Raw genomic sequence first — 24,938 nt, 5'->3', positions numbered from 1 at the left:
TTCAGAAGTGTTTTTTTAGTGACGTCAGTCGATTTGTCTTGATCCAGAAGAAGCTGGATCCAAACAAGACAAATGTGCCAGTTGACGTTTTCATATCTAAAGATACACACAATACTAATTTACATAATTGTGTATCTAATGGCCAGGTACAATTTTTGCCTTTCTGGTTAGCAAAGAGAAATAGAATTGATCAGAGGTCAGAACATAGTTGAACTATTTGAACAGCATTATTAAATGAAGATGACAGATTATTCTGGTGTGTATTCATGCTTATTCACTATTCACATTTTGTTTAAGTCAGTGCCACTTGATTCCCCGCCAGTATTTTCACTTGTTTTCATCCTGCCAGTATAAAACATAGGAAATCATTGTTACTGTTCTCATTTTCCTGATTCATTTAATACATTTCTATATGTACATACTATGTGTACATATATATAAACTATAATCTTTATTTAAATATTGTTACTAGGGGAAAATAAATCTTATTTTTAAAACTGCAAGCAGTGTCTTAAGCATGTTTTAGCTATCATGGGACAAGAAATGCGGTTTTGTCATGTGCTTTTAATATTCTGCACTTGAAAATAAAAGAAGCACAAAGCCACAGACTTTCTTAAAAACATGATCTGCAATGTTAAAAACAAATCTAATGTAGATATTTTTTCTTCCTAGGTTTTACCAAGAGACAGTACATCTAACAGTTAACTTGGATCATCTCTTGTTCATCAGCTTGAAAATCATAACAGCCCCCAAAACTGACATTTGATCTGAAAGAAAAAAACTGTGACAAATGGACAATATGTCTATTACTAACACACCAACAAGTAATGATGCTTGTCTGAGCATTGTTCACAGCTTGATGTGCCATCGACAAGGTGGAGAGAGTGAAACTTTTGCAAAACGTGCAATTGAAAGTTTAGTTAAAAAGCTAAAGGAGAAAAAAGATGAATTGGATTCTTTGATTACAGCTATTACCACAAATGGAGCTCATCCTAGCAAGTGTGTTACAATACAGAGAACGCTGGATGGGAGGCTTCAGGTTAGTACAAGTGAAAATCAGATGTTTTCCTCCTAGTGAAGCTGGAGCAAAAGTGATTGACACAGGATCCTAGAGTGTTGAGGAAGAGTAGCTCTTCTCTTGCATCTACCCTTGCTCCCATTTGTAGGCATGTTTTATGGCTGGAGCTCTGGACTGCTGCAGTAGTGGTTTGTTTGTTTTCCAAAAGGAGCAGAAGGCATTGGATCAGCTGTTCTAAATGAATATGTGTGTGGCAGTAAAAACCAGGTTCATGTAACAAATTCAGCTGTTTATCCTGGTATTTTCACTACAAGCTTCTGTTAGCTCTGTGTTGGTCAGAAGAATAAAGACAGACCTATTCTAAGAAGCTACTCCAAGGAGTCTGCACTGAGGATTTATGTTAGCCTTATATCATCAGTACTCAGTACCTGTATAGCTTGGGTTGCAATTTCCTTGTTCCAGGACAGATGTCATGTTTGCTGGCTAGCTTTCTGTCTACCCTAGAAGCACTTTTTAAATTTTTTTTTCATTATAATGGAATGGCATTCTTCTACTTGTAAATTCCTTATTGTGTAGCTCAGCACTTCGTTCCTCTTCTAGGGCAAAACTCCTTAGTCATCCATGGTGGGGAAGGTGACCATACATACTACCTTAAGCACAAATTCTGCTTCTGCCATTTTGTATCCAGTATTTTTTCTTAAGAATCAGTGTTGATTTAACCATAGCAAAACCCTAATAGAGATTTATTTCTGTTGAGTACAGAACTTGGGTAAACTGTACGTCACCATTTTTTTTCCCATGTTTTGATGATGGAGAAAGGTTGTGTTGTTGTTTGTCCTCTTCCAGCTTTGCTCCTCACTAAGTAAAATGAAATGTGTTGCTACTTTCCCAATCAACTCTTGTGTCTAACTTTTTAGGTGGCTGGTCGCAAGGGATTCCCTCATGTGATTTATGCTCGTCTTTGGAGGTGGCCTGATCTTCATAAAAATGAACTCAAGCATGTTAAATATTGTCAGTATGCTTTTGACTTGAAATGTGACAGTGTCTGTGTAAATCCTTACCATTATGAGCGTGTAGTATCGCCTGGCATTGGTAAGTAGACTCTTGATTTAAAATGGAACAGTGAGAATAAAATGTAAAATGTTTTCCTTTTGAGTGTAGAAAATACAGGCCTAAATTAGAAACATTAATTGTTAATTATATAATTATAAATTACTCTCATATACTCTTGTCCATCTTCTTAATGGAATTATTCTTTTTTTCAAAATTTAAAAGAACAATTTGTTGCTTTTGTTTAAGTCTTTCTGTTGTCTTTCACACAGTTCTTGCAGTCAATGTGTATCCTAGGAATAATTTAGCATTGAGACTTGTGTTGAGATAGAGGGGATATAATATGTAGTCTGTAGTACCAATTTGTAAAGTTTATAAACTTAATGTTCAAAAGTTGTTGAAGATCTCTGAATATAATTTTCTGTGTCCATTTCTTTTTCTTCTTTTTAAAGATCTCTCGGGACTGACACTACAGAGTTCTGGTGAGTAGTTCTGTTTACTATTGCATTTCTATGGATGCAAACTGTGTTAAATTCTTCAGTATGTACACCATTTATTCCATTGTATTTCCTTAGGAAAGATTATAGAGAGCAGACAAAAATGCATTTTTCTCTCTGCTTTTGGAAAAATCAGCTAAGTAGCATATAAGAGGCATGATAAATTCTTTAAATTGAGGCTTCAGCTGAGCTTGTCAGTATGTTCTGTTTACATTGCTCACAACTTATAAGTCCCACAAAAAAACCCCAAACAAGAAAACTCTCACCGTTGAATGCTGCTAATTAATAAAAAAACCCAGACACCCAAAACCGTGTGCACCTGTATGATATGCTAATTAATTGAATTGTGAATAATAGATGGTTATGATGTAATAAGTAGTTTAGCAATAAACTGGTATATGTTCTGTAATTAATATGCAATTGAATGACAGAGTCTAATATTCTTGCTGTCTCTGAAACTTGAGAGAAATTGGACATCAACTCTCCAATGAACATTATTCAGAAATTATGAGATTGTACAGCTGGTAACTTCTTTATTTCAAAACTGGTTTTTTTTTTTTCCTTCAGGAAGAAATTCATAGAGAAATTTGGGTTACCCAATATTTTTAGCAAAGACTACTTAAAAAAAACCCAATCCACCCAACAAACTGTTAACTTCACAAGCTTTAGCTTGTTTGCTCACCTCTGCTAATTGTTACATGTGTCTTCTGAAAAATGATCCTTTTATACAGAATCAAAACTTACTAGCCAGCAGTTAAATACATAAATGTTTTCATGTCATGCAACTGATTTTGCAGCAGGAAACAAAAAAATTACTGTCAGATTTTAATATATTTAAGTCTGCTTTAAAAATGAGCATGGGAGCTAATGTAGTGTGTTATTTCAAGATGCTCAATAGGATATATAGAAATAAATTCTTGTAGTGGCAATGGTAGTAATTTCCTTACATTGTATGTGGAATATTCTGAATTAGTGGCTACATTATTAAATATGGAGTAGTGGTGTATTGTCTTTAAATGTGAATTTGTTGTTTCTAGTCAATTTGGATGGGAGTTGCTTAAAATTATTTAAGGGATGCATGAAGTATTTAATGTACTGTGTTAATAAATTATTTTTCATAGGAGCTTTATTTATGTTCTTATTTGTATACTGGGAATTGGTTTGTTAACTACTGCATTAACATATATTTAGGTGCTTGACAAAAAGCATGTTCTTCCCTTTTATTAACTGTGTCCCATCACACAGTGATGGACTAGAAAACAAAATGCTGTTGGAGTTTACTATTGTGGGACTAAACTGCTTGTTTGATAGCAGTAAGCAAAATAAACAGTTTGCTTTTCTATTCAGTTATGCTTCAAAATTTCTTGCTGCTGGCTTGAAGTGTTTATTTGTAATTTAGTGGAGTGCTTTAGCAATGTTTATATAGGTTAAATTCTTCCCCCACTAGTTTTAATGGCATTGTTATTGCTTGAATATAGTAGCACAATCTATGGTTAAATCCTGAAAATAGATTTGCTTTGCATGTTTAACTGTTTGTTTCTTCACAGCTCCTTCAAGTATGTTGGTGAAAGACGAATATGTTCATGACTATGAGGGGCAGCCATCATTGTCTTCTGCTGAAGGCCATTCAGTCCAAACCATCCAGCATCCACCAAGTAACAGGGCATCTACAGAGCCTTATAGCACCCCAGCCATGTTAGCTCCTACTGAGGCTAGCACTACCAGCACCACTAATTTTCCCAACATTCCTGTGGCTTCAACAAGTAAGAATGAGATTATATAAAATACTAAACTCTGAAAATGTGAAAGCTCAAAGATAACCACTGATTTTTGACAAAGTAGATCTTGTATTGGAACTGTGCTGCTGCCACACTACACTGGTAAAAGTGTGTGGCAATATGATCTAGGCAGTCTCATAAGCATTAACATAAGGGTTTACCTTGGAGCATAATATGAGTAACTATTTCTGGTGGCCCAGTCTTTTTTCAGTGAGACTGACACTACATGACTCTTACAAGACTCTTGAATATGCTAAAGATTCAGTAACACAATGTTAAAACAATTGGCCAGTAACAAAAATATTATGGCTATTATTTAATTATTGTTGTAGAAATGGAAGAATTTTATTATTTTATCACAACAGAAAATGGGATAACAAACAGATGTGCTGTAAGGTAGCAATATTAAGATGTTTTAAGGCAATTCTTTAGTGTTCCACAATTGACAAAATGTATCTTCCAGTTTTAACTTGATTCTTTTTATAATGGCCCACTGTACTACCAAAGTGACAACCCTAAGTAATATTTTCATGAATCTGTGGAAGTGCTGCGTTGAAGTTTTTTGTTACTTTTTTGTGTGTATTTGGTACAAGTGGAAGAGTCTGGTTTGCCAACACCAAACCTCACATTTCACTCCAGCAGGACAGTAAAGCATTATGTGTGCAGCATCCTGTAGCCCTAATGTAGGGAAACCATGAAGTTTGGAGGGGTTTCACATACTCATTGTCACTTTAATATCAAAGATGTGTGAATATGATGGATTTCATGTTATCAAATTTGAATTATGGTGGAATTATGTTTTTATAATGTCTTGAATTTTAGCTGGCAACTTTTTTGTTAAAGCTAATGATGGTTTTGCCAAGGTGGGATGTAGTGTCTGTATTTGTCTCCAGCAGAGATAAAAGGATAGGCAGTTTAATTGTATTGCTTTTGCACAACGTTTTATTGTCAATAGCTTTTTCTCATCAGTGTTATAATTGTTGGAGCCAAGTGGACAAGAAAAAAAGGCTCATTTTTAGGTTTTGGTTCAAGTTGTCAATGTATTAAATTCTGCTAGCCCACATCAGTTTGAGTGCAAGTGCACTTGTGAAACTGCTGATCGGTTCAGTGTTAATGGCTGAGCTGAAGTCTTTTAAAATCAAATTCCGTTAACCTGTTCTAAAATATCTGTAGTTTTACTTTAAAGCTTAGATAATTCCTGAAATACTTACTTGGGAGGAAAAAAGCCCAGCAACTTTCTCAGGAAGGAATCCAGTTATGTATGCAACTCTATTCAAGAACTATTTCTAAAAATAAAATACCATTCAGTATGTTTTGGATGAACACAAATGAGTTCTCCTTAGGAACAGTAGTTATAACATGCTGAAAATAAACAACTTATTGGACCTGCTACTGGCCTGTTTGGATTCACACCAAATCTATTCCAGCTATGTTATTCAGTAAAACCTGATGTTTCTTCTTTCCTTTCAAACTGAAAAATGGGATGTGAACAAAACAAAGATGCACTTGATAAACGTGGTTCTTTGCATACTTTTACTCTTTAAAATATTAAGGGTGTCAGAGTCAAAATTAGTTGATGCAGAATCTTGTTTCGAGTTTCCCTAAGACACTCTGGTGAATGGAAAAAAATACTGAAACCAAACTTGTAGGAACTGTGTATTGCAGTGCCTCTAGTTGGGTGTATCTTCCTACCCAGTAGTGCTGAACTCTTCTTAATTAAAATTTTGGAATGTTCATGAATAGGTAGTGTGTTCTTTTACCGGGTCAACCTACCAGTATATTGACAGGTAGCCATAGTGATGGACTCTTAGAGATTGCTTTAGGGCCTCAGCCAGAAACTCAGCAGAATGGGTTTACAGCTCAGCTAGCTACTTACCATCACAGCGAGTGTATATGTATATGCACTCTTTTTAGTTTTTTAAAACCAGTTTCCAAATGTCAGGAGAAATAGAGGATTAGAAGTGAGATACAGAAAAAAAAATCCCTTTAAAACCAGCCACTCCTTTCTTTTTCTAGATAGTACTACAACTTGGACTGGAAGTCGGACAGCAGCCTACACACCTACCATACCTCACCACCAGAATGGCCATCTTCAACATCATCCACCTATGCATCCTGGGCATTACTGTAAGTAGTGCAGATTTCCAGATCACTTAATTTTCAATTTTGTTGAACGGTAGGGGTTCATTTGTGATTACTGTTGACCCCCAAATACTTTTCTTTGTTGTTGTTTAATATTACAGACCTACCATTACTGTGTTTAGTATTTTCTGACAGTTAAGTATAAAAGCCTGATGGACTTTCCTCTGTTAAAACAGCAGAGATTAGAAACTCAGATAGCTATAGTGATACCATCTATACTATGCCTAACAAAACTAGCATTTCCTTTCTAAACCTGTTTTTAAGGCTTTGCAATCCTGTACTAAATATTTCCTTTGCTGAAAAGGAAGTCAATTCAGAATGTGTTGTTTGCATATTTTTCTTTCAAAACTTCGAAGTTCTTCGCTGTTTATATTTTCTGAAAATTTTAAAGTCATACTAAGCTTTGGAAGACGTGTCCACGTATCCTAGCCTGTTTAAAAGAACCTTGTGAAAGCTCATGCAGTAAAGTACTTGTCAATAAACTGGTCTTGCCACAGCCTGATTCATGAGTACATTTGGCACACAAACTTGAATCTCTTGTTTTAAGGTACAGGAGATAAGGAGGAAAAAAGTGATCAAACTGCTAGTGTAAGTGTCTAGCACAGTATATGTATTATAAGAATGTAGTGGGGAGAAACCCACCCAAATTAAAGTTTTTCTAAATTTTCTGGCGAAAAGCTAGAACAGTTCTTGGTCTTCTAATGTAGTACTTAACCAGATCACCTGCTTGCAGCAGTCATGGTTAGCAGAGGGAGAATAAACTGTGAGCTAATATTACAGTGACTTTTCAGCTTGTCTCTATTGAGAAAATTGTGATTTAGATACAGTTATTAAGTTTCATTATTTTGGTCTGTTAGGATCCCACTTCATCTGTCATCTAGTTTGTCAGAAATACCAGGATGTAAAAAAACTTTAGTGATGATGTAGATACTCTATAAATGTTTTTCAGTGCATGTATCTTTCCATAGTTATTATTTATAACTGGCTGGTGGTACTATATAGAGCTTTTCTTGGCTACTGCCATCTCTCACTTCAGAAAGTCATGTGTTTTGACACCTACCAGCATTGTGTTTCTTTTGACATCTGGTTGCAAAAGGTGCTCTTACTTATAATACTATGTTTAAATTTTTCCTCCTTGTTCTCTGCTGCCTGTAAGGGACCTAGTTAATTCATAAAAGTCAAGGGACTAAACTGACTAATACCAAGACTATATTCATTGTAATTTTTTTTCCTTAGAAAATTATTTCTCTAGGGCTTCTTTCCATCTTCAGTGAGTGTTTCTTATGGTTAAGTCCACAGCATGCTGGGCAACTTGTTTTGTAATTGATGAAACTAATGAAGTATGGTTTCTGACAGACTTTTATCACCTGCCTCTATACACTGATTCTCTCCTTGCACAACTTGGGGGCAGATGTGAAGTCCTATTTCTCTTACATCTCAATGCTTTATCTGGTTTCTGTTCTCTCCTGGAGCCGGGTCTGGCTTGAGCAGCATGCAGTCTTTCCTCCTGGGATACTAATGGAGCTCTTTACTCAACTTCTGAATTTTTAGGAAACCTCTAAGAGTGTAATTTTTCTGTGGGCATTTTTATCCCCTGTCAGATTAGGCCAACTGATTCAGAAATTACTGGGATTTATAACATCGGGCATCCTCGCAAGTCTTTTTTTTTACTGGAAAACAAGCTAAGTAAGAAAACATTATTTTTCCACGTGTAAAACAAATGGCATATTTTCTTTTAAAGGGCCAGTTCACAATGAACTTGCATTCCAGCCTCCTATATCAAATCATCCTGGTGAGTAAAATATAACATATAATGCTAACTTATAACTTTGTGGTTTGATTATTTTTTTGTATCAAGTACTCTGAAATTTGAGAGATATAAATTCCAAAGAAGAGGAAGAATTTTGTCTTGTTTTGAATTTGGACATCTCTTGGAATGGTGACATAGGCTGTGAACTGAATTTAATTGAGATGCCTAAGTCAAAGATTGCAACCCTCAAGCCCACACTGAGATGTTGCCTACCCTGGAGGTATCAGAACTCTAAATGTCCTTGATCCTAAACTTTTCAAGGTGCCTGTAGTTGTACTTTTTGCCTGCTTAGAAATATAATGGAGTTTAGGTCATGCCAAAGTTCTCTTCAATCCATAATCTAGTCCATGATTACAGCCAGATGCCCTGAAAGATAGGTATTGTGCTGCTTAGCATTTTGGTGCTGAAGTTCCTCATTGGGTCTTTGTATAAAGCTTGTTCTTTCCAAGAGTCTTCATTATTGGTAACAGTTCAGGGAGCCAAGGAGGTTTTGTCTTGTGGTACAGGCTAGCTCTCATGTAGGTACAAGGTGATATTCTGTTTTTAACAACAGCAAGGCTGTTGCCTGCATAGGGAGATCTGCACAGTTCAAAAACCTAAAAGTTTAACTTGTTTATTAATTGGCTAGTGAGTAAATCCATACCAGAAATAATAATGTTGATAATTGCTGGCTAAACTTAACTGTAGCTGAATTTTATTTCACATTATTTAGTATGTCTCTTTCACTCTATTGATTTCATCCTATTCAGTCCTCAGAGACATGAGTATTTATTTGAAGATAAAAAAACTTAAAGTAATTTAGGCACCTTTGTTTATTGTTTTCTAATAAAACCAGAACACTTTCTTGAGGCAAATAGTTGTACTGTTGGGTGCTGCTGTTTATAATGAATGAGTACCATTTACAGCACAGGAAGAACTCTTCTTCCTGTTGGCTTATCAGGCTGTTGTGTTTAGGTCCTACTGCACTAAGTATATCCAGTCATTTCTTGAATGCTTTCAGGGATTATGACTCCACCACCTCCCTGGACATCCCATTCCAATGTTTAACCACCCTTTCAATGAAGAAATTTTTCCTAATATCCAATCTAAACCTCCCCTGGCGCAACTTGAGGCAATTTTCTCTTGTTCTATCACCTGTTATTTGGGAGAAGAGACTGACCTCCACCAGTCTAAAACCTCCTTTCAGGTAGTTGTAGAGAGCGAGGTCTCCCCTGAGCCGCCTTCTCTCCAGGCTAAACATCCCCAGCACCCTCAGCTGCTCCTCATAGGACTTGTGCTCTAGACCCTTCACCAGCTCTGTTGCCCTTCTCTGGACACGCTCCAGCACCTCAATATCTTTCTTGCAGTGAGGGACCCAGAACTGGACACAGGATTTGAGGTGTGTCCTCACCAGTGCTGAGTACAGAGGGACAATCACCTCCCTGGTCCTGCTGCCCAAACTATTCCTGATACTGGCCAGGATGCCATTGGCCTTCTTGGCCACATGGGCACATTGCTGGCTCATGTTCAGCTAGCCATCAACCAACACCCCAAGGTCCTTTTCTGTCAGACAGCTTTCCAACCACACCACTCTTTGAGCCTGTGGTACTGCATGGGGTTATTGTAACTGAAGTGCAGGACCCACCCAGCACTTGGCCATATTGAACCTTGTACTGTTGGCCTTGACCCATTGATCCAGCCTGTCCAGATCCCTCTGCAGAGCCTTCCTACTCCAGCAGATCAACACTCCCACCCAACTTAGTGTTGTCTGTGAACTTACTGAGGGTGCACTCGATCCCCTCTTCCAGATCATCAATAAAGATATTAAACAGGGCTGGCCCCAATACTGAGCCCTGGGGAACCCCACTAGTCACTGGGTGCCAAGTGAATGTGGCACCATTTATCACCATGCTTAGGGCCCAGCCATCCAGCCAGTTTTTAACCTAGTGAGGAGTGTACCTGTCCAAGCCATGGGCTGCCAGCTTTTCCAGGAGTATGCTATGGGAGACAGTATCAAAGGCTTTGCTGAAGTCCAGGTAGACATAGTAGCTCCTTCCAACTACCATCTTTCTTTTGTAGCCAATTTTTAAAATAGTAGGAGTTAAAAGGCACCACTTGGCTATTAAAAAATGCCATTTTGTTCTGCTCCCTTGCTTAATACTTCCTTGTTTTAGCCTGTACCTCACTGTGTGCAGACAAGGTCACTATGTGATCTTTGCTTTTTCTCCCGTTGCTCTACTTTGCAAATCTGGTTTGCTTTGCAGGGAGGATAGAGAAAACTGACTTCAGTTAGGATAGGAGGTAATTACTCCTATCTTAAGCCAGATCTGCTTCAAAATTAGTTTCTGCTAGCCTAGCCATGAATAGGCTTGTATGTATTACTTCTTTATGCTAAAAGCTATAGTCATAAAGTGCATGAATGCAGATGGCTTACAAAATCTTACTGGAATTATAAACTGTACAAAGATTTGTAAGATCTACAAAAAACCCTAGCATTGTGTTGTGTCCTACCCCTACACGGAAAGGAGCACCCAATGTTTGTAGATGCCTGTGGTCAGAAAAGAATGGCAAAAGCCAAAAGGGTCCAAAGTTTTATTAGTAAACTATGTACTCTGCATGGAAATTGATATATATTTTTCCCCTTAATAATGATGATGATGCTAATAATAATAATAGAATAAAAATAAAGAGGGGAAAAATAGAAAAATGAAAGGAAGATCAGAAAGAGAGGAAAGGGGCTCACCCGTCCTGAGTCCAGCATCAGTACAGATGACAGGGAGTCCTGGGAATGCCACCTAGGCTCTGTGGGGGTACGTTCTTATAGGTCTTCTTATAGGTAATTTTTCCCTGCCCTGGGATTAAGTTCCTCCCTCTTCATGTAAGTGAGTTAGCATGTGCAGTCTGTTCTTCTGGACCTTTCTGGAAATGGGTCGGGGGGATTTGAAGTTCCTTTGGTGGTCTCTATTCCCCTCTATTGGTCTTGCCTGCTCCTTGATTCCACTTCTGAGCTTCCGCTGTATGTTGTGTTGTCACCATGGACCTGAACAGGAAAATTGGCTCCAGAAAGGTGCTGCCATACCTTCATAAGGCTCTCCTTTCCAGACACATCATGTTCTAACTTGCCTGCTTGAATGGTCATCGGTGTTTGAGGCATAGCAGTGCATTAACTCCTTACTGCCCAGGCTTCTACACATTGATGTGTGCTTTAATAAAAAAGATAAGCCCGTGTTCGCTGTATTATGTCCCAATTTTCTGTGCTAGTAGATGTGTCTTTGTCTATCTGAACTTCCTTACATGAATGCGCACTCTTAGTCTGAATGACAAATGCAGTTGCAGAAGGCTTGATTGATTGTCTGAATGGGTTTGTTGGGTTTTTTTGTGCCTTTCAGTCAGTTAATTGTATATATTCTTTAGCTCCAGAATATTGGTGCTCAATCGCATATTTTGAAATGGATGTGCAAGTCGGGGAAACATTTAAGGTCCCTTCAAGCTGTCCAATTGTTACTGTTGATGGATATGTGGATCCTTCTGGAGGAGACCGTTTTTGCCTGGGCCAGCTTTCCAACGTGCATAGAACAGAAGCCATTGAGAGGGCAAGGTATTCTGCAGATCCCAAAATCTCCAGATGTCTGTGGTATTTGAAAATATTTTGGTTTGTCTTCAGTATGTGCCTCTCTTTTGAAATCACAAGAATGGTATGTTTCTTTGAACTGAATTAACTATACCAGAGTAATTTTTTCTAGGCTGCTCCTGTAACACATTCAAAATGTGAACTGTGTGACAAAGCCCTTCAGAGCTTTGCAGAAGTTGCATGTTGCTTTTCATTGCTTTCAAAGGCTGTGCCTTCAAGGATAAAATTAGCAACTCGTGCCATTATATATGCAAACTGAATATTAGTTCTTCACACTAGAGAGTGATGTGAGAATAACTGCAATATATAGATTTGTCAAAGGAGCAAAGGAAGGTTGATAGAGAGCTAGTTGGATTTTCATTCATTCTTACCATGCACATGCTATGCTTTGATGTGGAACTGAAGCAATCTTTCAATTTTTTTTCCACTCCTTTGAAACAAAAAGGAAGAAAATTATTCCATGTCTTCAGAAATGTTGCATTGTGACAATCAAAATGCTAGATTGCTATAATGTGATCCAAACAAACATACAGTTCTGCATTAAAATGTGGCTTTGTATATGTACTTGATTGACTTTCTATTCTAGAATACTTGTGGGATTTTACACTTCTGAACAGAACTGAGTGTGTTTGGTATCCCAACTCTGTATTGTTAATGACTGAGGTAGTTGCAACTCAAATATCATTGCTTCTGCATTCTGTTTCTCTTAGATCTTTACATGGTATTACAGATTTATTTTTTTTTTTAGTTTACAGATTTTGCATAACAAATGCTAACTTACACCTAAGATAATAACTACAATTTCAAGTCCTTGTATGAGCAGAGTGCTGGAGAACTGTTTATGGTTTATTTAGGAAAGTTCTGATTTATAGTATATATACATAGATGCATTGGATCTGTTTTTCTTTTTAAGGTTGCACATAGGTAAAGGGGTGCAGTTGGAGTGCAAAGGAGAAGGTGATGTGTGGGTTAGATGCCTCAGTGACCATGCAGTCTTCGTTCAGAGTTACTACCTGGATAGAGAAGCAGGGCGTGCACCAGGGGATGCAGTTCACAAGATTTACCCAAGTGCATATATAAAGGTTGGTTTGATGTTCCTAGATGAAAATTGTAGGGTAAATAGCATGTATCTGAGTCTTGTAAATGTTAGAAAAGCTATGAGACGCTGAAATAAATGTAACTTGGCTTTGAAAAACCCTAAAAATTTCCATTTGACAAGTCATTTAAGATGACTCTTAAAATTGACTAAACTGAAAGTGTCATCTAGATACTATGAAAGTAACTCATTTTGTATTTTGTCACAAGCAATCTTGATAGCAGTTTTTTGTATTTTTAGCCTTACAGGTTTAAATTAATTGCTACTGAAATTTTTAGCATAAATTATCTGTTTCTTTACTTTCTCTCTCCGAAACAGGAAAAGTTGGGAAATTATGTATAAATGCAATAGAAGTGTATGTTAAAGTGCATGTTAGTGTTATGAACATGAAGTGATCCAGAGGTCACAGAACATTGCATGGAAACAAATTATTTTGAGGATGTTCTTACTTAGATGTGCCTCTGCCAGACTTGAAACTTTATTAAGGACAAGTCACACTTGTAAAAATACATTTTTTTAATTAAACTGCTTGAAGTTTACATTGATGTTTTTACAAGCTTTCTAGTATGAGAACAGAGTTCCTGTATATATATATTAGTGCTAAACCTGATCACAAAGATATAAAATACCACCAACCCTAAACCTAGCTGCTGAAACTTCAGACCTGTCAATTATTGGTATTTCTTTTAAATAGACTTACACATTTCAGTAAAACGATGAAGAATAAAGTCTGACAAAGTTAAGATGGACTTGTTGGCATCCATTTTTATTTATATGCCCATTTTATGGAAATACTGGGATTTAAAAATTAGGATTTTATCAGTCTGTAGAATCCTTCACACTTTGATCTTGCAGTCAGTCCCACACATGATACTTCTGTAGCCTGCTCAGTTCAGCCAAGTTCTGGTAGTGCCAGTGGCAGTATTGGCATATAAGAAGAGTCTCTAAGAATCAGCTTTAATGGATTATTTCTGTTAGAAATTAAACTAGTCAGGGAAGGTTTGCTTTTACCCAAGTGTATAGAGAGACTGTACAAGTTGCTTTGGGAGAGTAGAGAGGTCCGGATTATTGGGGCTGGGAATTGAGAAATTATTTTCTTTATTGCTTTGGGTAAGTCTAATAGTTCAATATTTTTATTTTTTTAAAGGTATTTGATTTACGCCAGTGTCATCGTCAGATGCAACAGCAGGCTGCCACGGCCCAAGCTGCTGCTGCTGCTCAAGCTGCAGCAGTAGCAGGAAACATCCCCGGACCTGGATCAGTAGGTGGAATAGCCCCAGCCATTAGTAAGTGCATTAACTTCTTGGTTTCCTTTTTTCCTTACCTGAAAACAAGTAACACAGCTTTCCCTCATAACAGCACCCACCCACTGCCCCTGCAACAGTACAGACAGACTTGAAATGAAATAGCAGGATTGGGGTAAGGTGGGGCTGGGATGGCATTTTGGTAAGTCTATTAATTCACTTTGTACCCATTCCATGCACCATTTTTCACTCTGTAGTCTTCAGGGAATGTTGGATATGGAAGTGGCTGCTTATTGTACTGCAAGAAGTGTTGCAGTATGACAGAAAGCATGTTATATACAAGGTCAAATAGCATAACTCTATTACTTTAAACAGAGATACTTTTGGCTGCTTGGATCCAAGCTCATAAAAATATTACTCAAAACAATAGGAGTTACTTGGCAACAAAGTCCTTGACTATGTTTAGGAAGACTTAAGATCCTTGAGAAGAGGAAGAAGAGTGTGTGAGGGTGGGGTTTTTTGTGGTTGGGTTGTTTTTGTTTGTTGGGGTTTTTTTTAAAGTTATTCTGGGCTAGTTTTCTTAGTTACTAAATTCTAGATTCTTGAAATTGTACCTAAGTACTTTTAAAAGTGGAAATACTTACACCTCTCAGGCTGCTTTATGTGCCATAGTGTTTTCTGTATTCCTTGTATTGCTACATGGCTCTTTCCAGCTATCTTACAAATTGCTGAAGGCATCTTGGGGAAATGTGTTTAACTTTTGTCTTAGCCATACTTGGCGATTTGAAGTTTGCCAGCAGTATTCATCTTTTTATTACAGGTAAGTAGTGTTGTTTGTTAATCCAGCTTCCTGCAGGTGGTCAGTCTGATTTTCTATGCTGAAAATGCAGCATTTGGCAAACATCAAGAATAAGTGTATTTTTGCATCTACATAAGGGTTATGTGTATTGTATCATGTAAGATATTGGGTGTCATCCTATTTGCTTTATTATAGAGTTTTATATTTCAGCATCCTCCCAAGATTGCAGAATGATGAAAAAAAATTAATTGTACAAAACGCAAATTAATTGCTGCATTCATTATAGCAGAGATCTAGAAATATGGACTGGCCTTGGCTGTGGTGAGAGGGAATTGTATGTGAAGCAAAAGCCAAGCAAATGGGAATGGCTAAACAAACATGATAAAAGAACATGTCTGAACACTTACTTGAAACTTCTGTTTAGGTTTGTCAGCTGCTGCTGGAATTGGTGTAGATGACCTTCGACGCTTATGCATACTCAGGATGAGTTTTGTAAAAGGTTGGGGACCTGATTACCCAAGGCAGAGCATCAAAGAGACACCGTGCTGGATTGAAATTCACTTACACCGTGCCCTCCAGCTTCTAGATGAAGTACTTCATACCATGCCTATTGCAGACCCACAGCCTTTAGACTGAGATCCCTCTGCTGCACTGCTACAGGCCATTATATTGTGAGGATGATGGATTGTAAAATACAGTACTGTTTATAGCCTGAAGATATAATTTACTTTTGTTCTACTTAATCTTCTAAACCCAGGTTTTAAAAATGTGTTTGCCATCTTGCTCTAATCAGAAAAAAATTAAACATGCAGAATTTGGATTTCAGTTTTTTTCAGAACTTGTCATAATACAGGGCTTAAGGTGAAAGGTAAACGCCTTATAGAGACTTTATAGTATTTGGTTTGTTCCCTTTGAAACTTTCCTTCTCTATTATGGCATCTTGGTGATAAGTCTCACAGGAACCTTTTGTATGCAGAATATATATTATATATATATATTTATATCTGAAAATTCCTTCTACTAGTTACAAACATTTACCTTGTAGCAACTTTTAAGTTTCAGCTGATTTGTGATTTTTTTTTTTAGGGAACAATAGTTAACAGAAGACTTCTTTATTTTTTTTTACAATCTTGTTATGATTTTTCCAGATTAAAATGTAGAGGCTGCCAAAAAGTGAGGGAATGAGACATATGTTGTTGGCACTGATTAAAAATAGCAAGGAAAATAAATGTGGCTTTTCCTTCACTAGTTTTTTAAGAAGATATCTTAGTTTTTTATTTATATAGACAGGTGAGTTTTAAAACACTAAAGAAAATGGATACTTTCAGTGCTGACACTCAAATAACATGAAATACCTAGTCTGCAAAGTTGCCACTGAAATTGCATAACAAGCACCTAATGGAAGAAACATATTTTTATAATTGCTATTGACTTCTATGATTTTACTCAACTGAAATTTGGCAGGTGTTTAAAGAAGTTGCATGACTCTTTTTACTTGCATATACCATTAAATCATGTATAATATTGCATCAATATTTAGGATTCAGTTTTTGTATCTGTTCGCCATTTCCACACAGGGCAAGATGGCAAACTTGTTTTTTATAGCTCTTGGTTATTTTAAGCCCTATGCCATCAATGGCTGTATCAATTGGCAATGACTTTATATAGAGAATTTATAGTAAAAAAACCTGTAAGTGTGTTGTCTGTATGACAGATACAATGTGTATGCTTTCTCTCTAGCTAATAGTATAAATAAAATTATGAAAATCCTGATTTTTATAAATTTAGTTTGCTTATATAATGTAATTCTGCATCTTGAAACCATTGATCTTGAGTGATGGATTCCTTTCCTTTGCAAAACCTGCAACAGCCAATAGTGGTAGGAATTTTTGTTGGTTTAAATTTGCCAGGAACAAGTCCAATTTTTCTTACTTCCACTGCTTCTCAATAAAAGTGTATCCTGAGGATATATCTTTTTGACTGTTTGAGGTATGGAGAGAGAGCAGGAATTCCTTCTTTTTTAGCATGTGTGTAGGCAGTTGGAGCTTAATTAAACAGGCTTAGAAGGACATACACTGAAGTCCTTCAAGTGCTGCAGGTTCGGTCTGCCTGCTGTGCTGAGCTGACCTGGCAGCACAGCTGGAGTGGTTAACAGAAGTAGAAGTCTTGGAAGAGAATATTCAAAAGCTTTTGGACAAGTTTCTTGCACAGTTTCAGGAATCTGTCGAGGGTTGTGACAAAGTGTTTAGTTATTGCTTCTCCCATATGCTGGAATTTTTATGAAGTCAGCAGTCATTGTTTCTCTTAGGTGTGGAAGTACAGAAGACAGATGATCTGGGAGTAATGGCCAGAAATGGATCAATTTTCTCAGTATTTTCACTAACAGCGTTGTCTTCTTCAGACTAACTTCTAATGAGATCACTTTTTCTTTTGACTTATGTGGCAACTTCTCGATGTATGGGAAAATAGTGTTTGCTTTCCTCATGGCCTTTAGTTTAAAATCTTTTTCATTTTTCTTTCTCTCCCAAGTGATCTATTTTGTCTGCAAAGCAATCTGCTTCACAGTCTTGAGGAACACTCAGTAGAGGATTCAGACCACATCCTCAGAGAAGCTTATTAACTGGCAGCTTGGTTACGCTTCATCCACAACAGAAATCTTGATTTGGGGGAAGAAATTAAAAGCCTGACTACATCTTTTTCTTGCCAGCCTCCCTATTAGATTATATACCCTGCGCTTACTGCTGGGTTCAAGGTGCCTCACTGTTTGGAAAGTATGTAACCTTCTGCCTGATTAATTGTTTATAACAGGCTGTTTGTTTGATTAGGAGTCCATGAGCTTACTCCCTATTTAACTTTGTGGCTTTGCAAAGTGTTTTTCTTGATGGATGACTGATCTGTATATGACTGCTTCACAGACAACTTTCTCTACCAGTTGCTTCTGCTTTGATTATGCCAAACTTTGATAAAATAGTGAAAGATTGCTTCCACCTGTTGGTGTATTGGCCTGTACTATGGTCTGAAAGAATTCAACTGTTAAGATTAGTTTTCTTTGCCGATGTTTTGCAAGTCTCCTAAAGTCTGCACCTGCAGTGTAGTATTTAGATGGCTCAAAATGTTTGGAATAGAACAACAAAATAATGTCAGATGAGTTTATCAAAAACAAGAAATTGCAGGCTCCACGTTAGGAGAAATCTGAGCATTGTGTGAGGCAGTACAAATACTGAAAAGGCATTCAGGCATTCATCTTCTCCACCAGGCAGTTTCTGATAAGATGCTGTTGTAAGTATTAAAGGTCAAAATGAGAGAATCTCATTCTTATTTCTTAATATGCGTTTAACTTAATTTTTTGTACTTTTATGACAAGGCATAAAAGGTATTGCATAATGGATTAGAAACCCTTCAGTGGCTGCACACTGAATCTTTGAGTCTTGCATTTGTCTTTTTCTGAGAGTTGAAGAAGAGCGACAGCTACTCGATAGCCATGATGACCCCTATACATGCAGCAGGCAGGAATGTCAAGGATGCCAAAATTGTGTCTCCTTCAGCTCTGAATGTTTCAAATTCAACGAGTATTTTTTCAGCTAGCAGTCTCCTGCTTGTAATTCTGTTCCCATGTCTGCTCTGCTTAGTTCTTTCAATGAAGTAATTACCTCTGTGTTTCTCACCCTTGATTATGTGCTCCTCAAAAAACACATTGTGCTGGAATACTATGTAATTTCACTTCATGTACTGGTGAGCTGGGATTAACACCAGAAGGTTTAGATTGCTTTATCTGTGTTACTGTTAGTTTTGAAAGCGAGGGCATTTAAAGTTAACATGGTAGAGATGTAGGAGAGAAAAGCTTTTCTCTGGAATGGTTTAAAAATACTTATTTCTACAGGAATCCCTTGGAAGGAGCCATAACTGCTAAACAGTGGTGGTTGAAAGTGGTTGTTCTTTTCATCACTTTTCTGGACTTGATGAGAATGATGTGCTCAGAGACCTGGAGCCACTGGCTGTGATATAAACCACTTCATTTACAGCTCTGGCCTACTAAAGACCTGGGAAGTACCCTTCTGCTTTCTAGGGAGGAACCTACACTGCAAACAAGACAATGGTCTCCCCCAGTCACCAAACAGGTCTGTAGCAGCAGTACTCATCGAACCTGTGTCCAACTCCTGTGCCTTACCTTTGAGACCATCTTCTCGTAACACTTCTGATGACAGCATTTTCTCTGTGTGGCTCAGGAACAACTGTCTCTGTTCTTTTACTAGGAACCATTACAAAATTCGTATACCAGTGTATATAGGAGGGGCTTCTGCCTGTAAACCCTTTAAATGTTATGTCTTGATAATGGTCTTTATTGAGGCATCATTAATCTCTTCTTTGAAGAGTAAATGCTTTAGAAAGGACTGTCTCCTCAATTCGCATTTTTACTCTGTTACACAGAGTGACTGGGTTTGCTGGTCACTTTAATGCAACTGGTTAAAGACAGCCACATGGATCTTCATCTAAGTGAGATTCAGACTTCATTTAAGAAATCCTCTTTCCTCCCCCCCCTTCCTCCTCTCAGGCCCCATGCTAATTAACATCTGCTCTATAAAATTCTAAGATGCTTAGTTGTCAGGTATTTTTAAGGATGCAGTTTTGGAGAGGTTACCTTCTTTTGGTTTTTGAAAGTCTTTAGAAGCTATGATCTTGCCTGGTCCTGCTGATAACAGGAGTATTTCTATGATTGGTATCAGATTTTTGAGGACCATGGCATTGTTCTTGGGACTGAGATTTGCAAGTTGCCTGTCATAGGCATGTGTGGGAACCAGCTTTGTGCTCATGCTTCTAACCTCTAATGCACTTTGGTCCTGGACAGGGAAACAAAAATGGAAAGTGCTTCTCCACCAGCCCTAGGGGCTGGATACTGAACATCTCATTTTATTGTGTCATTCACTTTCAAAGCACTCTTCTTGATTGTGTGTTTCTGAAAATTATCTAAGGCGTGTGACCATGCTGACTCAAAGCTACTGCACATGATACTGCTGACGTCCCCAAGAACTGACTTGACTTTTCAGCAATGTGAAAGTTTCACTTGGTGGGACCTTGTGTGTTGAAGTGAAGGGAGAATGACCATCCTTTAATGCATCGAACTCAAGTTTATTGATCGATCAGCCAGTTTAAATAATAGTGTTAACGAACTTCATGCATATTCCAAAATCCAGGCTCATGATAGGCTAACAGAGAAACCTCTAACCACTCCTTTTGTTTTACAATACCGTTAATTGTTTACACAAAACAAAACCAGTGTTCCCACTGTGATATGAAAGATTCCCAAAACTTCCATATCTGTTCTCAGGGTGCCATCTTTTCCCAGAGAGGATGTTTTGCTTGTTATGGGAAGACTGTCTGAGAACCTTATTGTTTAAAAAGTGATGCCTGAGAGAGTCTAATTGTTTATAGAAATCAGACTGGGAACTGCTTTTGGAAGTGCTTTGCAACTACCTTTTACTTTTCTCTCAATTGCATGGCTTCATGGCCTTTTTCTTTAAGCCATGCTTGAACTAAACTCTCCACACTTCCCCCGCTTTTTTCTTTGAGAGAAAAGAGGTTAGTTTGCCAGGTTTTCTCTATCATCCTACTAACCATCTTTTGGATACAGCTACAGAAATAAGGTAATATAAGTAAAAGCAATAAGAGTACACCTAATATCCCTATAGCATATATTACAAGGTTTCTTAACCATGGTCCCAATCCTAAGCTTTTAAGCCATTCATCAATACCCAATCCTTCTTCTTCCTTAAGGCTGTTAAGCCCTAGTCGTAGCTCTTTTAACTTAGCATGAATAGATACAGAATGATCAGACAAGTTCATGCAACACATCCCTTCAAACTCTTCACACCCATGGCCTTGTGCTAGCAGTAAAAAATCTATGGCAGCTCTATTTTGCAAAACAGCATGATTAGCACTTTGTACATCTGCAGTTAACATATCTAATATCAGTGATGTCTTATTCAATTCACCCTTAGCCCAACACCCTATTTGCTTTGCTAAAGTCATTGCTTTGCTTGCAGCACCCCATGGCAGGAGAGCTGAAACCATTTTATGTTTAAATTTACTCCAGAACAATGGATCTCCTACTTGACTACAGTCTAAATTATGTAAGCTGCGCTTTTGCCTGTTTGTCTTATGACTTAATTGCATTAACACAAATATATTAGGGTGGAATAGTGATAACTTGCCTAAATAACAAGGTCCACCCTGAGGTTGGGCAGGTATACCATTCCAGGTTCTATCTCCGCAAATTAAAAATATTCCCGTAGGTAATTTCTTAGGTGTCATGATGCTGGAGCCTTTACATTGGTTATAAAGTTGTTTAGACACTATGTCTGGGCTTAGAGATGAATCCAGAGTAGCCCATGTCTGTTTATGCTGATTCATCTTTTGAAGATTAGAGTAATCAAAGCTGAACCACCCACCGTTGGAAGTGCTGGTCACGCTAGCATTTGCACTTCCAAAAAGAACTAACTCCTCAGGTGGGGAATGCAAAGGAGTATTAAGTGATTGAATTAGCAGGCATTGGCGGTAGCCGTCACTCTGACTGGCAGTATACCCTTTTTGTGCAGGCAATTTAATATTTACCATATTGCGCATACATAAGGCACGGTTATTAATAAGACTGCAGAATTCTTGAGGAGACCATACTGGAAGCCCTACCAAACATGTTTGAAAAGAGTTAGTAACTCCTCCAATGCTGAGACAAAGCGACGACTGATTAATCTGTCTAGCAAGTGTTATCCATACATTATCTCTAGGTTGATTGAACTGTATTACCCTTAATCCTTCAGCTACTACTACACCTAGCAATATAACAAAAATGAATCTCATTTTTCTACTTTTACTTTGACCTTCTTTTTCTTATCAGTTTTTAACCTTACTGTTCCCGGTACTTGAAGACCACACCTTTGCAACCTTCTAATGCAGTTATCTAATGCCTGATTGGGATCTCCTTTTACAGGCCCTACAACAGAATGTTGTGTTAAAGGCACCAGTTTTCTACACCTTACAGAGGTTATATATGATGCACTTTGAGCTTTAACCCTTTTCAAAATACACTGTACCTCCCACCGATAATAAGCCAAGATTTTCTGCTCATGCGATTCATAAAGATCTAAAGCTGAGGCAGTGTTTAGTCCTGTTTCATTTCGTAGTACCCACTCCCAATTATGTTCCCAGGTATGTCTATAATTACAGGTGTTACACCATAAATGAAATAGTGACAACTGATCCACCCAAAAGGTCTTATCACAACCCCCACAACACAGTGCAACCCAAGCAGCACAATTTGGGCTGTGACATTCAAGGCAGTTCTCTTTTGCCGGTCCTCTTATATGGAAAGATGATAATGATTCAATAATGTCAATCAATTCCCTGGTCGTCCGGCAACGGCGTGTTATGGCCCTGTCGATCGCCTTCGAGTGTCCCTTCAGTTGAAGCAGTAGTGGTCTCAGGATCAGGAGCAGCTTTTTCTCCAGACGGTCCTTGTCCTCTTCCGTGAGTTGATCCACCAGCCGCTGCATCAAGAACAGGTTTAGTCCACTTGGCAGGTACCCACAATGCTCCTGTAGGGGTGGAAATACAAAGATATCCCCTTCCCCAGGACAGGATCTTAGCAGGATCCTTCCATAGCCCTGTCTTGGGATCTCGGTGTTTTACCCATACTTCTTTTTCCTGTTCACCAATTTCTTGTGGCTTATAGTGTAGTTCCGCTGGGGGCTGCCCTACATCACCAAACACACACAAATGATTGATCACAAATAGGCTTTTTAATAATCTGGCGTGGGGGTCAGTTACTTCCTCATGCTTGGCTAAATACTTCTTTAAGGTACCATGTGCCCTTTTAATGATGGCCTGCCCTGTTGGGGAATTTGGAATACCTGTAACATGTTCAATCCCCCAATTTCCTAAGAATTTCCCTATCCTTTGACTGGTATAGGCAGAACCATTATCTGTTTTAATTCTTTTTGGTGTACCCATCACTGCAAAGCAACTGTACAGATGTCTTTCTACATGTATAGCTCTTTCTCCTGTCTGAGCTGTTGCCCATATATATTTGCTATAAGTATCAACGGACACATGTACATACTTTAGTCTGCCAAAACTAGGGACATGTGTAGCGTCCATTTGCCATAATTCATTTGTTTGCAGGCCTCGTGGATTTACTCCTAGGCCTAAACCACTTCCCCCATTATGATCACTACAAGTCGGGCAAGCCCTCACAATAGCTTTTGCTTCTGAGAGTGTTATCTTAAATTCTCTGCTTAAGCCTTTTGCATTCTGGTGAAACATTGAGTGAGCCTCTCGAGCCAATTGGTGACTTGACAGAGGTGTACTTTGGGTAATGGTAACCAATCTATCTGCCCTATCATTCCCTTCACCTAAACCAACCTTCCATTTATGACTTCTAATATGAATTACAGCATAAGCATTTTCCCTGGATCTTGTAGCTCTCTTTAGCTGCAATAGTAGTTCATATAGTCTTTGATTTTGCACCTCTTTTATGGAAGCGTCTTCAATTCTTGCTACAACTCCTGCTACATACAGAGAGTCTGTAACAACATTCAAAGGTTCCTTAAATTGTACCATTGCCCATACCACTGCTAACAGTTCCATGGTTTGTAGGCTGTCCACTGCTTCTGCTTGCAGAATATGATGCTTCCATACTCCCTTTTCTTGCCAGGTTATTGCAGCAGTTCTTGATTTCCTGCCAGCGTCTGTAAATGCAGTAATGGCACCTGAGATAGGAGAATTCTCTCGCTTTTGACGAGTTATCCAGTCCCAGTCCCCTATCCATTGAATGAACGCTGGTCGAAGCTGGTGTGTTTCAATAGGGCAACATGCACCCAAAAGAGCTTCCTGCATTTCCTCTGAATTAGTCAAATACCAAAATACCAGTCCATGGTATCCTTTTTCATTGCTATCTTGATGGCAGCTGGTTCTACCCCAGCTACCTGCAACATCCTTTCTCTGCCCTTCTTTATCAGATCCGCTAACATTTCAATTTTTTGAAAAAGAGTCTTACTTTGCTGTATTAGGGGGGAGATCCATTCTAATATCCGTGTTTCCCCTGTTTCTTTTTTGCATTGCGTAAGTGCTCCCAAAAGATATTGTGGGCCCTTCCAGATGGTAAGATCTATGGGTAAATCTGGATCCCTTCGATGAACATGTCCATGCATAACACAGTCCATAATTTGTTGAATGGCCCGCTGTTGCTTGTCAGTAATACACACCGGATGAGTTGGGTCAGTTCCTTTTAACAGTGGACGCAACTCATCAAGCAGTTCATTAGGTATTCCCACCATCGGTTTTAACCACTGTAAATCACCCAAGAATCTCTGAGCATCATTTAAGGTAGTTATTTTTGTTTTTAATTGCAGCTTTTGAGGTTTAACAATTTGTTCTGTCATAGACCATCCCAGGTATTTCCAGGGAGCAGTTATTTGAATTTTCTCAGGAGCTACTACTAGAGAGTATTGTGCCAGTGTTGTTCTTATTTCCTGGACTTGTTGTTGTGTGAAAGGCATCGGCTGAGCAAACAATACATCATCCATGTAATGATCTATTACTGTATTAGGCCATTGCTTCCTAAGAGGTTGCAAAGCTGCACTGACATAAAGCTGACACAAGGTGGGGCTGTTGCGCATGCCCTGCGGAAGAACCGTCCATTCAAACCTCCGATCCGGTGCTTCTTTGTTAATCGCAGGTAATGTGAAGGCAAATCGTCGCATATCCTGCGGGTGAAGGGCGATAGTAAAAAAGCAGTCCTTGAGATCAATAATCAGCAAAGGCCAATCCATCGGGATCATGGCTGGGTTAGGTAATCCAGGTTGTAATGAGCCCATAGGTTCCATCTGATCATTAACAGCA

General features: G+C 38.2%; 1 protein-coding gene across 1 annotated transcript; it reads left to right on the top strand.

The window, feature by feature from the left end:
• Positions 1–790: 790 nt before the first annotated feature.
• LOC134431441 (mothers against decapentaplegic homolog 4) lies at positions 791–15,866 on the top strand. Its single transcript, XM_063179449.1, has 11 exons — positions 791–1,039; positions 1,936–2,110; positions 2,521–2,550; positions 4,113–4,328; positions 6,107–6,226; positions 6,360–6,470; positions 8,227–8,277; positions 11,689–11,872; positions 12,819–12,987; positions 14,149–14,287; positions 15,469–15,866. Exons 1-11 carry the CDS (start codon positions 791–793, stop codon positions 15,678–15,680), a joined length of 1,656 nt encoding a protein of 551 aa, XP_063035519.1. The 3' UTR covers positions 15,681–15,866.
• The last annotated feature ends 9,072 nt before the right edge of the window (positions 15,867–24,938 follow it).

Source organism: Melospiza melodia, chromosome W (genome assembly GCF_035770615.1).
Source record: "Melospiza melodia melodia isolate bMelMel2 chromosome W, bMelMel2.pri, whole genome shotgun sequence".
NCBI lineage: Eukaryota > Metazoa > Chordata > Aves > Passeriformes > Passerellidae > Melospiza > Melospiza melodia.
Note: the sequence above shows the minus strand (reverse complement) of the source record. Positions and strands in the feature narration are given on the sequence as shown.

Excerpts from the sequence above, each read along its gene's own strand:
- LOC134431441 (XM_063179449.1), top strand. The coding sequence starts at position 791 with ATGGACAATATGTCTATTACTAACACACCAACAAGTAATGATGCTTGT. Across the intron at positions 1,040-1,935 it reads CGCTGGATGGGAGGCTTCAG|GTGGCTGGTCGCAAGGGATT; the intron begins GTTAGTACAAGT and ends CTAACTTTTTAG. Across the intron at positions 2,111-2,520 it reads TGTAGTATCGCCTGGCATTG|ATCTCTCGGGACTGACACTA; the intron begins GTAAGTAGACTC and ends TTCTTTTTAAAG.